The sequence below is a fragment of the Durio zibethinus genome, chromosome 9, assembly GCF_047325235.1.
Source record: "Durio zibethinus cultivar Kanyao isolate XHJ-2024 chromosome 9, ASM4732523v1, whole genome shotgun sequence".
Taxonomy (NCBI): Eukaryota; Viridiplantae; Streptophyta; class Magnoliopsida; order Malvales; family Malvaceae; genus Durio; species Durio zibethinus.
Genome location: NC_143170.1, coordinates 2,788,747 through 2,804,131, shown reverse-complemented (window position 1 = coordinate 2,804,131; position 15,385 = coordinate 2,788,747). Strand labels below are relative to the sequence as shown.

The following is a 15,385-nucleotide window of genomic DNA, read 5'->3' as shown; positions in this document are numbered from 1 at the left end:
GAGTTTAAAATGAATAAGGTTACTTTAAAAATAATAATTAAACTTTTATTTAAACTTAAATAAATAATATTTAAAGATAGTTTTGATTTGAAAAATAAGAAAACATAGGAAATATTTGATTAAATTTTAAAAATCATATTATTTATTTAGTACCAAAATAATAAAACATAAAAATATGTATTAAATAAATATTTTTTAAAATTTTAATCAAACTTATTAACTTAATATTTTATTATTTTAAAATAAGAATCAATTTAAGATTAACATTAATAATAACTTTTTTCATTACACATATTTATAAATAATTTTAATAAATTTTTTTTGTAATTTCTCATAAAATTTCACTCTAAAAATATTTTTTTGAGAAGTGTTATAATTTTTCAAAAATGTATTTTTTAAAAGTATTATATTTCTCAAAAAAATATATCTTTGAAAAGTGTTATAATTTTTTATAAATTTATTTATGAGAAATTATAAAATTTATAAAAAATTTCTAATAATTTCATTTATAAAAAATTTTAAAAAATAAAGTGCATAGAATAAAAAAAAGAATGCAAATAGAATTTCCTGTTCCTAAGTGCAATTTATTCGACAACTTCTAAAATTCCTTAAACGCTCTTCTTCAAAAGAGGTGGACCCGCATACCAAAAAAATCAGGATAAAATCAGACAGCTCAGATTTGGACTCCCATAAAAAAAAAAAAAAAAAAAAAAATGTGTACCATTGCCACGCCGACAAAAAACCGTGGGTGCCGTACAAACAAAAGCAACTTCCCCCTCCCCCAAAAAAGAAAAACATTAAAGTTAAAAACCGAAGCGAAGGGCTCCGTTTGGTTTGGATTTTAGATTTTTCGAGTTTTCAGTTTCTTTTTCGCTTTCCCTTCTGTTGTTGTTCCTGTTTTTTTTCCACCCAAATAATCAGGATTTTATGCTGTTCCTTTAAATTATTTATTTTCTTTCTTTTTCATTTCCTTTCTCTTCTATCAAATTCAGGGCTCGAAAAATATCTTTTATCATTGTCTGCAGATTTCCTGGTTTTTTTTTTTCCTCATCGATCGATACCGACATAAAAAAGAATATAAGGAGAAACAAATAACCTTGACTATCGAATTAACGAGGTATGTATGTTTTACAGAGTTTTTTTTTTCTGGTTTTTTGCCCTTTTTATATTATTTGACGCGTAATTTAGTAGTAACCGTTCGATTTATTCCGATGGACGGCTGCGATTAATTATAAATAGAGATTTTTACGTGTTAATTTAGGATATGGATTGGAATTTTATCTGGATTCTTCCAGAACGCTCCTTATTCTCGGTGGAGCTCGGGTTTAAGTGGCTGCTTGAAAGACGAAATTACCCTCATTTCTATTTGCACTATATTAAGTATTCTAGGGATCTGTTTGTACTTTTCATATATTACTTTTACAAGTTCCATTCTGGTTCCATTCTTGTTGCCCCCGAGTTTGAGAAGGCTACGCAATTTGTTAACATGACAAAAGTACCCTTGATAGGTCGGTATAGCCAGCTATACAGAACATGCGGGTAGAGGGTATATTCGATAATATAAAAATTAAAATCACATTCTTATTAGGATTGGGAAAATAATCAAAATCTATATATTTTGATTGTAAAGCTTGCTGGGGTAATTCAACTTTTACCTATCTGATTTTCCGTGAAGATCAAGAAGAGAAAAACCCTTAAACAAAACCTTAATCCTGTTTTCTTGTCTTTGATTGTAGAAATCTAAGCAAACACTCAGAGAACAAGAAAAGGAACCATGGGTTCTGAGCAGAATGAAGGAACCAGCTTTCCACCGTCCGAGCCGAAGCTTTGCGCCAACGGGTGTGGGTTTTTTGGCACGGCGGCGAATATGAACCTCTGCTCCAAGTGTTATCGGGACCTCCGGGCTGGGGAGGAGCAAGCTGCTAAAGCGAAAGCTGCCATGGAGAAATCCCTCAGCGTCAAAACGAAGCAGAAGGGTGTCGTTGTGGAGACGTTTAAACCTGCTGAGGAGCTGCCTCGTGTGGGTTCCTCATCAACGGCGGTTAAGCAACCGGCTGTTGTTATCGCTGGTGATAAACAGGCGGAACCAAAGGTGGCGAACAGGTGCTTTATCTGCAGAAAGAAGGTTGGATTGACGGGGTTTAAGTGCAGGTGTGGGAGTACATTCTGTGGGGAGCACCGGTACCCGGAAAAACACGAGTGCTCCTTTGATTTCAAGGGTGCTGGACGTGATGCGATTGCCAAGGCAAATCCTGTTGTTAAAGCTGACAAGGTGGAAAGGTTCTGAAAGTTGGGGGCTTGGAGGCACTTTGCGTGAGTTTTGTTCTTCAATGGGTTTGCCTTTTCTTTCTTGCCCTCTCGACTTTTTGAGGGTTCTATTAGATTTAGGGCCAGTGGAAAATTGCGGGGTGTTTTAATTTTCTTGCTAGTGTTTTGTGGGGGTTGGAATTGGACAGTATTGGGGCGGCCTAGTTTGATTCCATAATAAAATGGATCAATGAACGTTTAGCTTTCAGTTTACTTTGAATGTTTCTGGCTTGATCTTCATTATATCCATATTTATTAGGTATATATAATTTTCATGCTATGAGATTGTAATTCTCATGAACTTTTTTTATTCCTTCATATTCTGGTTTCCCACCATGCTTGTTCTCTGGTTACAACACAATGTGCCTTATGGAAAGATACCTGTTGTCCACCACTCTTCAGGATGCTGTTTCTTTTACATTCAAAATCCCCAGTTTTACCTCATTTATGATCCATGATTCTTTTCAATGTCCTCTATTACTTCCCTTCTAAATCTAGTTATTGTTTCATAGAGGCTGTTGTACAAAGTGCATCATCCCCTCTGTTATTGTTCCGTGCTTTTCTGTTTCTTTATTGGACCTGCACTTTGATTGTGTCTATGGTTAACCTCATGATTCAGAAAGCTTCTGAAATTTTTAGCCCAGATAATATTTCTATGTGATTATTGGAATGGAATCGGAGTCCCTTTGTTGGAGAAGGCAGCATTGATGGCATGAATCTCCTATTTCACGTTGTTACATCTTTGCATTGATGGCATGCGTCTTCAAGTAAACTGTCATTGCTTTGCTGCCCCCACCTCAACCGAATTCATCAAGATTTTGAGCCCCTAGCTATGATAGGACTTTTTCAGAATGACCAAACCATGGAATCAGTTTGGTCAAAAACAAATTTAATTTTGCTATAATAATTTGAAAAAAATTTAATCTATATACTTTTTGGATGTAATATATAGTTACAAAATTTTGAATTATTGTTGATGTAGTAGAGCAGTTTTTTAATTAGTTGGATAATAAATTCCCGTTGAAAGATTTTCACTTATTCGGGCAATGACGTTGTTGAGCATATATCATACCGAGACACTTGCAAGTAGTTGTTCCTCCTTAATTTAGGGAATGATAATTTGAAAAACAGGTAAGCAAAACAGAGAAACACAATTAATGGGGTTGTAACTTTTGAATGCGACAAATAATTATTAGTATTAATAATACTTCACCATCCGAAATTGTACAAAAATAAAGCGAAAATCCTGGAATCGTAAGAGATTGGAACTAGTACAAACTTGTTTATGTTAGGTAGTGCGATGCGGAGATGTGATCTGAATTCAGTAAATGGAGTGTACAGTTATGATTTAATATATTGCTTACAGTCCCCTACTGAATTCCATTTTATTTGTCAAATTCAATCACAGTTCACAACCCCAAAAAAGGAAAAAAGAAACTGCTATGCAGGCACCCAACAAACAATCCAAGTTTCCAAGCTTTTTAGGCCTAAACCAGAAACAGTTTGAAGTTTGAACCCAACTGGACTACTGCGAACATGTGCCTGGAACTCATGTCACAGCATGTGCTCTCTCTCTGCAAAGAAATGATGCAGGTTGATCAAGATGCAACCAATCTTGTTACTGGCCGCTCAATTTTCTAGTTGTTTAGACCAAGTAACAGATATTTGGATTGAATGGGAAGGTTAAAAAGAGTTGCTCAGATGAGGAAAAAGATGGTTGATACTACTGGTAAGAACAGTCCGGAGTGTATAGTGACTGCAATATTTCCTTTTGAATATACACGAGGAATGAAATGGATGATAGGCACTTGTAAAATAACAATACTAAGGACAAGGGCAGTGGCTTTTGTTTTTAAATGAGCAAAATCATCATAATATTAGCGTATCACTTGCTGGTAATCCTGTCTAGGACTTTTCCGCTATAACAATGCAACATATCATGTGGCAGGTACCACTCTCACAATGTTTTCACTGGGGCTTTCTTCTTTTTTTTGACCCATTATTTTCATTAAATATTGTTAATAATTTTCCAAGCACCGCCACTTGATTATACAGTGATTTTGGTGTTTGCATTAATACCGATTCACCTGCTTAGATTTTTCCTGTTGAATGCAGTGCAAAGCATCTAATTTCAAGTATACCCTTTTGAGGCATTTCAGGACCACCGTCTCTGTGCTTTTGATTGAAGAGTCTAAATCAGGGCAATGGTGAAGCAGTAAAAAATAAATAAATGAAAAGTTGTCCATAAGGCCTGCGAGGTGGTGGATCAGACCTTTGCTCAGTCTCTCTTTTTTTCCCTGAATTAAAAAAAACTTGATAGGTCATGACTTGTAATGGCATTCAATCGTGATGGAAATCTCTCTATCAAATTGAGGGGATTCCTTCCTTTTACTGCTATTTTGCTCTTTCTATCTGGCTTTTAGATAAACATCATTCCACTTTCCATAATTTCATTGAAATTCATGTATATTCTACTGACAATTTGTGTTCATGGGGCTGTGGCCACCTCCTTGGACCTTTTTTGATGTTTCAAGGAAAAGAAAACCTGGCTTCCTCGACTCTTGTGGATCTTCATCACTAATTGTAGTAATCTATAAGGATTTTAACCACTAACTAGAAGGGTAGATAGCAAGTTCAACTGTTAAAATCATGCATATTCTTCCAACACATTTAAAATTTAGTTGGGTGAACATCTGATGGAACCTCCGACCACGGCAACTGTGCACGTCACCATCTCTTGAAAGGTGATTTTGGCTTCACATCTTCATCAACCACAAGTTCAATTCTACACAAATTGAATGCACAATTGGACTCCCTGACCCACAGTCGGAAAATAATTTTAGATGTAAATTAGCATGTATATAGATGCTAAAGATACACAACAAAAGCATCAAACTGAGACTTTGCAAATCATGAATTGGAAGATTAAGGAAAGAAGAATACTTACGCATTCAACTGAATCAAAAAGAAAATAATTCAAAGCAGCCTACTTTTGTACCTTCTGGTGGGTCAGGGATCATCCAAGACCTAAGCAAACTATAATTTCTTTCCTTGCCTTTATCCCCAACCTTTTTTAAGTCAAATAGACTCTAGGAAGGACTCTTTAGGGGGATCCAATGCCCTTCATGAAGTCCATAAAAAAAAATTAGTGTGATGAATAATGAACTCTAAATTGAACAACTTTTAACGCCTATGTTCAAAGGTTGGCATTGATTGCAATTGGCTATTTTAGATTTTTTTTTTTTTAAAGGGTGTTTGTATTGAAATGAAATACTTCAAATTTGAAACGAGGTTTTTTTCTGTTCTTTTTGGCTCTTTGAGATTTGAATGTTTGCTTGTTAGTAATGGTGGTAGGTAGCTAGATTTCAAGGGTCCATCATCCTCCCTCCATTCCACTTTTGCTTTTCTTTTATACAAAAGCTTCCTCTGTCTCCATCTCCTTTTTTTTCTCATTATTTGCTAACCAGCCTTTCCTTTCAAACTCTCCTTTATGGTTTCTTCTTTATTGGGCTACTTCTTTTTATCCAATTTTATGGTACCATATCTCCTTGTTGCCCTTGGTACTGCATTTTTATGTTCCAGTTCTGGACAGCCAACGTTGGGTTCTGGTAGTTAATGTTGTGTATGACAATTGACAAATGCAACAACTCCATTAGAGATAATCAATTTGGTTAATTTCAAATTAAGTTATTTAAAATTGAATTAATCAAATTATATTATTTTATTTTTGTTAATTGAATGAAATTTATTAATTTTAAAAATTAACTAACTAAATTTAATTCGATTAATTTTTTTAGTTAATCGAATAATAAATATATCTAAATTAAATTATATTTTAAAATTTTAATTTCTCATATTTTAAATAAATTAAATAAAATTATTCAACAAAATATTCAAATTTCAAAGTTTATGTTAAAAACTCTAACAAGTTATGAAATTAATTGATTCATTTTATATATATTTTTAGTTTATATTTGAATTATATTATATTTCAATTAAAATTTTGATTAATTTCATTAATTCGATTTTCAAACTGAATTAATCAAAAATTAAAATTTTTTAAAAATTATTTTTGTTAATCAACTGAAATTAATTTAATAATCTATCAATCAATTAAATTAAATCAATTCGATTAAAATCAAATTATACACACCTCTAACTCTAATTACATGATGGTTGCATGATTTCTTTGGTGTTTTGCCTTATATTTGCCAAAAATCATATTGTCCCCTTGCAGCAAATCACAATTCATATGACATTATTCATATCCTTGGCAAGTTGAATTTGTGGCATGTTGGAAGTTGGAAGTTGACTTGTTTGTTTAGGTGATATTTAAGTTTAATTTGTAGCAAAACCCTAATTTAAGTCAGCCCAATCTAATTTTATTAAGAAATGAATTTTATTTGGGCATAAGTTCGTTTAAATTCGTAAATTTTAAATGTTAATAAAAATTTTATGTACACCTATTCAAATATTTATCAACTTCTTCTTTCATGATTTGTTTGCACAAATGAATGGGTAATTTTTTTTAAATTAAAGAGATAAAAATTTAAGTTAGATTAAAAATTTTAAAAATAAAAAATTATTAAAACCGTGCAATGTACTATTAAAAAAGTATCACAAGAGAAATGAGGGGCATAACAGTAATTAAAGGATTCCCGCACTATTACAGTTGCACGACACACCCCATTGGCGCATTTAAACAGCGTCACGAGGCGCACGTAAAATTGAAGTAACTGTGTTTCAAAAGGGTATTTTAATAAATCCAACACCAACCACCGTTAACTCACGTTCTCTGGTCCACTTTCAAAGACTCAAACTCAAAAAACCTCTCATTCATTGCTTACACTCGTTCTTTCAGGAAAAGGAAGACTCTTTTTCCCCATTTCTCAGTATTTTCTTAGCAATCAAACATAGGGATTAGAGTTCAAGGGGGGAGAAGTGGGCATGTTAAAGATTAAATCTTTTTGAGGTTTTTGGTATTGGGTTTTTGAAGAAATGGCTAGTGGTGGTGGAAATTATAGGAACGGGACTCATAGGAACTCTCTCAAAGGAACAACAACAACTGCAACTGATAAGCCACTCTCTGTGAACTCCAACCTTTCAAAGCCTGCACTCAAAAACAAGTCTTTGTCTTCGGTTGGTGCCTCATCTGGGCTAAGGAAGAGTAGCCCCGGTTCACTTGGAGGTGGAACGGCGAAAGATGATGCTGGAGGTTAGTTTTTGGGTTTTTTTTGAGATCTTCGATGATACATTTTCTTGGTTTTGTTGTTTGTTTGCTTTTTCTCGTAAATGTTGTTTCTTATTGAGTTTTTTCTGCTTTTGGAGTGTTGGATGTCTGAATTTTTACTCGAGGTTGATGTCTAAAATCTTGTTAAATAGTAATCACACTTATTCATGGTTAGATAAGTTTTAAAGTATTCCAGGATTCAAGCGTGGTGGTTATGGGTCTCTAATTACATATGAATTGGTCATAAACAGTATTTCGGCCATTTAAATGCAGGACCAGATTGTATATTAATGTACTCGTCTTGGTTACAGAAGAAAACCTCCTAAAATGTGTTTTTCATGGAATGGCAGCCTGTATATTTACTTTATATGGTAATGTAATATTGCAATGCTATGCCTTTAAGGAGAATGCTCCACATCAGACCGCTTAAGCAGATACTGTGGGGGTGAAACTCGACACTGGTTGGTGCCACAAATAAGCAGGCCCCTCAAACGAGCAGGATTTAGTGCGGCTTTACTCAATTTTCACTTTGAAAATCTGATTTCTTTTTTCTGATTGTTAGTATGTTAAAAATGTTGAAAGTTTATACAGCATAATATTTGTTTATCTTTCAGTGCCCTTATTTAGGGCTGCCAAACTTAGATTCTTAGGAATTTCGGTCTTTGCAAAGAAAAAGGGATTAGACTGAAAGTTGTAACTTGTCTGGTATTGAGCACTTCTTGACAAGTGTGATCAGTATGCTATTCTTTTGTCCATTCTATATTTTTGATTTGTTAATTGAGGTGTCTATGTTCCTGTTCAGTTCCTGGAAGAGTTCGAGTGGCTGTGAGATTGCGTCCGCATAATGCAGAAGAGTCAGTGGCAGATGCTGATTTTGCTGATTGTGTAGAACTTCAACCAGAGGTATTTTGATTCCATTTGACTGTTAGATGTGCAGGGGATGCAATTCTCAGTAACTATTCTTTTCTTAGATGTCTTTCTGTTATCTGTTTGATACTGAAGTAGCACTGATTGAGGAAAAGTTAAGAAAAGGACATGTTCATTATATTTTTCCTGGATATGACATATTGAGGGATGCATTAGCATGGAAGTGATTGTATTCAAATGAAAAGGGAGAAAAGCAGTAAAGTTTGAGTAATAATCACTTCATTTCAATTAGTTAAGAAGGATTTAGTTTCTAACCACCTTAAAAATGAGAAGGCTGATGAGCCTTTGCTTGTGCATGTTTTAGCTGACCTAACTAGGTTTCAAGTTACTTGAATTTAGCTCCCATCGAGTTTCTACAAGTGTTTTTCTTATGTTGTTCCTTACAAAGGCACTGATGGTTCCTGCATTTATTTCAGCTTAAAAGGTTAAAGCTTCGGAAAAACAATTGGGATAAAGACACCTATGAGTTTGATGAAGTGCTCACAGAGTTTGCATCACAAAAGCGTGTGTATGAAGTTGTTGCAAAGCCAGTTGTGGAGGTTTCTCTGCATAACATATCTACTTCTACCACAATTTGTTAGAAATTCACTTGCATTTAGTTATTTTTCCTTGCAAGAGCAGAGGCAGTGCATTTAAATATTTCATCTAGCAAATATATGGTTTCTACTGTGCTGGAAGAAAATTATTTTCAGATGTTAATGATTGTATCCTTTTTCCTGCCACAGGCCGAAAGAAATAGTTTCAGCCTATTATTGTGTTTCGCTGTTGGTCTTTTCCCGAGTTATCAATTATTTTATTCCGCTTGAAATAACTACTGTGTTTGGTCATAGCTTATAAAGTATTTTTTCATAACTTGTTTTGGATTCATGGTTCAAATTTTATTAACAAGATCTTTGTATAATTTGTCTTTATAGAGTGTTTTGGATGGTTACAATGGGACGGTCATGGCTTATGGTCAGACAGGTACTGGCAAAACATATACTCTTGGACGGCTTGGGGAGGAAGATATGGCTGATCGTGGAATAATGGTCCGTGCTATGGAGGATATTTTAGCTGATGTTTCGTTGGAAAGTGATTCTGTTTCAGTCTCCTATTTGCAGGTTGTTGCACTTTATTGCAAATCTTGGTGTTTGATTTCTGATATTGTCATAGATTTTATGAATTGTGCTACCACAAGTAATACTAGCTAATTGGTCTAAGCTTATTTTCTTCTAGAAACTTCTTATCATTTTCTCTAAAGTTACAAATATTTTATTGTGACTAATAGTTCTGTTCATTGAAAATTTCTGCAGCTCTACATGGAGAGCTTACAGGATCTTCTTGATCCTACTAATGACAACATTTCCATTGTGGAAGACCCTAAATCTGGAGATGTTTCACTACCTGGGGCTACTCTAGTAGAAATAAGAGATCAACAGAGTTTCTTGGAATTACTCCGGCTAGGAGAAGCTCATCGTTATGCTGCAAACACAAAATTGAATACTGAATCTTCTCGTAGTCATGCTCTTTTGATGGTGAATCCATTGACAAGTTATTCTTGTACTAATCGATTAGTTGGCTGTGCTGATTATCATGCAATTGGCTGATTTTTTTCTTCTTTAGGTACATGTCAAGAGATCTGTCAAAGGAAGAGAACCTGCTCATTCAAGTGAAAATGGTAACAGTACTAACATTGCTAAATCTCTTAGGCCTCCACTTGTTCGAAAGGGCAAGTTAGTTGTTGTAGATCTTGCTGGGTCAGAGCGAATTGATAAGTCAGGTAATGAAATTGGAAGCACAAAGCTTCCTCCCCTTAGTTTAACTGTTCAATTTATGATGGTCTTATTGTCCACCTTTTTGCTTGTGAAAAGCATCTTCTCTTGTTTTTCCTGCAAGTTGAACTTCGTTTCTTTGCTGTTACTTTGCAGGGAGTGAAGGCCACACACTTGAGGAAGCGAAATCTATCAACCTTTCTCTTAGTGCATTAGGAAAGTGCATTAATGCACTGGCAGAGAATAGTGCTCACGTTCCGGTTCGTGATTCAAAGCTTACTAGGTTACTTCGAGATTCATTTGGAGGTAAATTGGACATAATAGCTTTTTTCTTATGTGTTATTTGTTAATTTTTTAAGTTATTAATCTTCATATCTCGCTAATCTACTTGTAGACCAGAATGTTTTTACATAGAGTATATCTGGCAATTTTACATTCTTATGTGAAGACTCTGGCATCTTAAGTCCCATTTGAACAATGAAAGACCAGCATCTTCCACACTGCATATGTTTTGCCTGACATTTTGTTTATTTAACAGGCTCAGCAAGAACATCATTGGTTATAACTATAGGTCCATCCCCACGTCATCGCGGAGAAACGGCTAGTACTATAATGTTTGGACAGAGGGTGGGTTGCAAAACAACTTCCTTTTCTTTATTTTAATTAACTCATCTTGTTTTAAGGTTTTAAGTGGCATCTCTGAACTAGCTGATGGTGGGATTGTCATGTATTCAGTTATTTTATTTTTCTAGTAACATATAATGGAATCAAATCTTGACCTAGAGTATAAGTGCTTTATTTATACTTCCATTTGATTGCTCAATATATGCACTTTTTTTTTTTCCTTTTATAGGCTATGAAAGTGGAGAATATGTTGAAGCTCAAGGAAGAATTTGACTACAAGAGTTTGGCTAGAAGGCTAGACATACAATTAGACAAAATGATTATGGAGCATGAGAGGAAGCAGAAAGCATTTGAAGATGAGATTGAAAGAATAACCGCAGATGCACAAAACCAGATTTCTGAGGCTGAAAGAAATTATGCAGATTCAATGGAAGTAAGGTTTTTCACCAGCATAGTAGTTGATGGGAATGTTCACTTTTTTCCCGTTCTTTTGCGTTTGTTTATGTGCACATGCACATAGATGTGTGAAGTGGTTGGGGGGAAGCTTTTTTTTCCTTAAAATTCTCTTTTAGTTTATATATATTCTAAATTTAGCTGGAAAGTACTATCTACTGCACTAATACGTGTAATGCTATAAAGCTTATCACTGTCATAATTTTGCCAGTTTTTCTACCTGAAAAAGGGAATAGTATCATAAAAATTCTGCATGGTTTCTGATAACATGAATGTGTCAAATGTGTAACACTTGATCTTGTAAATGATTTGGAAAAGATTGCTTTTTTCATTTGTTATATACTTAAGTTCAGTGTAAGGATGGATGGTATGCAGCGAAATGAAAGGGGTCTGGGTGAGGTAGAGCTAAGTGAACAATTACCTGCTGATCACCCTTTGAACTTTTTGATGGTAGATCATGCTTTTGTCCGGTGCCTTTAGTTAATCTACTTTCTACTTGAATGCACAATGATTCATATCTTCTTCTTCTTGTTGCAGAAGGAGAGATTGAAGTATCAGAAGGACTATATGGAATCAATAAAGAAGCTTGAGGAGAAATGGATGCTGAATCAGCAAAAGCAGGGTGGGGAAAGAAAGGTGGAAATATAATCTTGTGTATAACTATATCTCTCGCACTACATCATATTATTTCTCATACGACGGAAAATTTAATTGAGCGGGCATATTTTTTGTCTTTTGCTACATTCTCTTTATTACTTTTTTCTCAAGTTTGTCACTTACAGCCAATTTGAAACTCACTTATCATGTCTGTGCCATTTTGTCCCCACACAGGAGCACATGGTCTTCACTGCTGAGGAAGTTGCTGAGGTAAAAAAGTTACTTAGCAAAGAAACTTCACTAAGGAAAGCTGCTGAAGAGGAAGTCAATAACCTTAAAAGTCAACTAGCTCAATTGAAAATATCAGAGGTATATTTTGTGTATCTCTTTGTATTTTATTTCATCTTTAGCTCTGCTTTTCTGCTACTTCTTTGGCATATAGACTGCTGTCCCAATTTCCATACTTACAATGTATAGGCATCGGCAAATTCTGAGATTTTGAAATTGCGGAAGATGCTGGAAGATGAGGCATATCAAAAGGAAAAACTTGAAGGGGAAATATCAATGCTACAAAGTCAGTTATTGCAGCTAAGTTTTGAGGCCGATGAGGTATGTTATCAATGGAATCTAGAGTTTGTTCCTCTCATGAGGAAATCTTATCAGAGTAGATTCGTAAAAGTTAAAATTGTCAAACTTTGTCCATGTAATTGTAATTAAACTGCAAATTAAATATTTCCCTGAAACTTATGAGACTAAATGGCCTTCTAACAACCTGATTCAAAGAATTGAAAATTTGTGGTAGAAGGTGAGGCTTGTCATGTTTAAGGAAACTCTGCCACCTGAGTGACAATTGGTTTAATTGTAGTACATCTCAAATTTTAACCAGACATGCATTTTTGTTATAGACTAGAAGAAGGCTTGACAGAGGCGGGCCTGGGAAAGTCCCAGGTGGTCTAGATTCTCTCATTTCTCAAGTTAGACCACAGCTAAATGATTCAGGAAATGGAGAGAAAGCCTCGATAGCAAAACTCTTCGAACAAGGTATAAAATGATAGATGATACTTAAAAAAACCAGAATAAAAATGATAGATGATAATCTCTTTATAGTTAATCTTTTTGCTTTCTCTTATAGTGGGATTGCAAAAGATCTTGTCATTACTTGAAGCAGAAGATGCTGATGTACGGATTCATGCTGTGAAAGTGGTAGCAAATTTAGCTGCTGAGGGTAATGTTTCTGCCTGACTGTTCCTTGTTTACCTTTTTGTTGTAGCACTGACATATTTGCTCTAAATTTGATTTGATTAAAATATAGAACTGCCATTTTTAAGTCATTGCTTGTCTTCTGGTTTTTGTCATTCCTGTAGTTTCATATTAATACTTGTGAATCTTGTAGGAAGGAATTTAAGAAGGACTGAAATCGTTAATTCTAGATAATTGAGTTTTTTTGCATAGATGTATTTTCTATTTCCCCCATCTCTTCTGTCCAGATAATAATTACTTTGATAGTGCTGTTTCTTATTAGATCTGTCAATGACACTGTAAAGTTCACCTCCATCGTGCAGAAACAAATCAGCAGAAGATTGTAGAAGCTGGAGGTCTAACGTCCTTGCTGGTGCTGCTTGGAAGCTCTGAGGATGAGACCATACATAGAGTTGCAGCTGGTGCAATTGCCAATCTTGCGATGAATGGTAAATTTAGCTTCCCTTATTCACCTTTTTTATACTACTATGCAATATGATGCCAATTTCTATGAAGCCCTTTTGCTTTCAATTGCTCTTCCTTTTACATGGTACACCAATTATTTTGCCAGAAACCAACCAGGAGCTCATAATGTCTCAAGGCGGCATTAGCTTGTTATCAATGACAGCAGCTAATGCTGAGGATCCTCAAACACTCAGAATGGTTGCTGGGGCCATCGCCAATCTCTGTGGCAATGGTAAATTGCTTGACCTCTTTGATTTTTATCTGCAGCAATCTTCTTATTTACTTGCATGAATAAGTTTATGAGAAATTGCTGCATGTTGTCTCAACAACTATACATTTCCTTAACTTCAACCAGTAATGTGTTTATGCTATCGGATACTTAAACTTCTAATAGTGAAAATTTGAATATTAAGCTTTTTTATTAGTTTCATAGGAGGTTGTTTCCATGGAGCTCTTTACTATGTTTGTGCTTTTTTTAAAGAATCAAAATGATACATTCCGTTAAAGAACTTGACTAGTGTAGGGCTTAAATGAATGCATTGTTCTATTGATAACTTTCTTAAAGTTTCATTAAGTTCATCAGTTGGTTTACCTTTTCAATTGAGTTCTTTTCCATTGCATTCTCCAGATAAGCTACAGACTAAGCTAAGAGGTGAAGGTGGTATCAAGGCCTTGCTCGGAATGGTCAAATGTGGACATCCAGATGTTCTTGCACAAGTTGCTCGTGGAATAGCGAACTTTGCTAAATGCGAGTCAAGAGCATCAACCCAAGGTACTTTTCTTGATGCATGTACCATGGCCTTTTCGAACTTGTTGATGCCTTGATTTCTTTGTCTTTTGGGGTAATTTGGTTCTCAAATGGTACAGGAAGTAAAACTGGAAGATCTCTTCTGATCGAGGATGGAGCACTTCCGTGGATTGTACAGAATGCTCACAATGATGCCTCACCAATCAGGCGGCATATTGAGCTTGCAATATGCCACTTAGCACAACATGGTAAGCTTGTTCTTTCTTTGGAAATTTTCTGAGGTTTCTCTCTTTCAATATCTTTTTAAAGAGACTTCAATTCACCACATTGCAGAAGTGAATGCTAAAGACATGATAAGTGGAGGTGCCTTGCGGGAACTGGTCCGCATCTCACGAAACTGTTCACGGGAAGACATAAGAACTCTTGCACATCGGACACTTACTTCTAGCCCCACCTTCTTAGCTGAATTGAGGCGACTACGAATAGACTATTAATAAAATTATGGAAAATTCGATTGCAGTACTGGACGTGAAGGCAGAAACCGTGTCAGCTTAAACCAATTCAGACTAAGGGTTGATACTCCCCACATTTAAAATAGCATGAGTGCATACAGCGGTGTTCCTGTTGAAGTTTTGCCATGAAATAGATTGCGCTTGGCTTCGCAGTCAAAATATACTTGATTGTCTTGTAATCTCGTATATGTGTTCATCTGAGACGCATTCTTGTGTAGTTTGCTATTTATAGTAACCAAATTATTTGTATATTAAATGGAGAGAAGGGTAACTAACATCCAGTTGTTCTTGTATATATTAAATAAGTTCACATCATTTATTCTGGAAATTTTTTAGTTTGTGCTAGCGGAAACCCTGAAAATATCCCAGTGTTGATGCAGTTTGGTGATTTATGCCTCCTAGTTCCTACTCACTTCTTTCTCGTTGTACAGGGGATTAGGTTTAGTTAATATCAATGAGGAATTCACTGCTACTATTTTTATTCATATATTTAATATATTTTTACCCAAATTTCACTGTTCAATACTTTATA

The 15,385-nt window shown here is 34.9% G+C and overlaps 1 protein-coding gene and 1 pseudogene across 3 annotated transcripts; both read left to right on the top strand.

Moving 5' to 3' along the window:
- The first annotated feature begins 644 nt into the window (after window positions 1-644).
- On the top strand, window positions 645-2,625 carry LOC111305822 (zinc finger A20 and AN1 domain-containing stress-associated protein 1 pseudogene; annotated as a pseudogene). 2 transcript variants are annotated; one of them, XR_016344997.1, is made up of 2 exons: window positions 645-1,117; window positions 1,737-2,625. The product of XR_016344997.1 is annotated as a zinc finger A20 and AN1 domain-containing stress-associated protein 1 pseudogene, transcript variant X1 (transcript). The 2 variants fall into 2 exon arrangements; XR_016344998.1 differs by lacking the exon at window positions 645-1,117 and adding an exon at window positions 1,583-1,639.
- A 4,520-nt stretch (window positions 2,626-7,145) lies between these two features.
- Window positions 7,146-15,168, top strand: LOC111305811 (kinesin-like protein KIN-UA). Its single transcript, XM_022903645.2, has 19 exons — window positions 7,146-7,522; window positions 8,340-8,440; window positions 8,881-9,003; window positions 9,379-9,564; window positions 9,757-9,978; window positions 10,067-10,223; window positions 10,372-10,521; window positions 10,754-10,842; window positions 11,069-11,272; window positions 11,830-11,928; window positions 12,124-12,258; window positions 12,367-12,498; window positions 12,795-12,930; window positions 13,022-13,114; window positions 13,452-13,577; window positions 13,700-13,825; window positions 14,222-14,365; window positions 14,461-14,589; window positions 14,675-15,168. The coding sequence occupies exons 1-19, from the start codon at window positions 7,306-7,308 to the stop codon at window positions 14,833-14,835; spliced, it is 2,730 nt and encodes a 909-aa protein (XP_022759380.2). The 5' UTR covers window positions 7,146-7,305; the 3' UTR covers window positions 14,836-15,168.
- The last annotated feature ends 217 nt before the right edge of the window (window positions 15,169-15,385 follow it).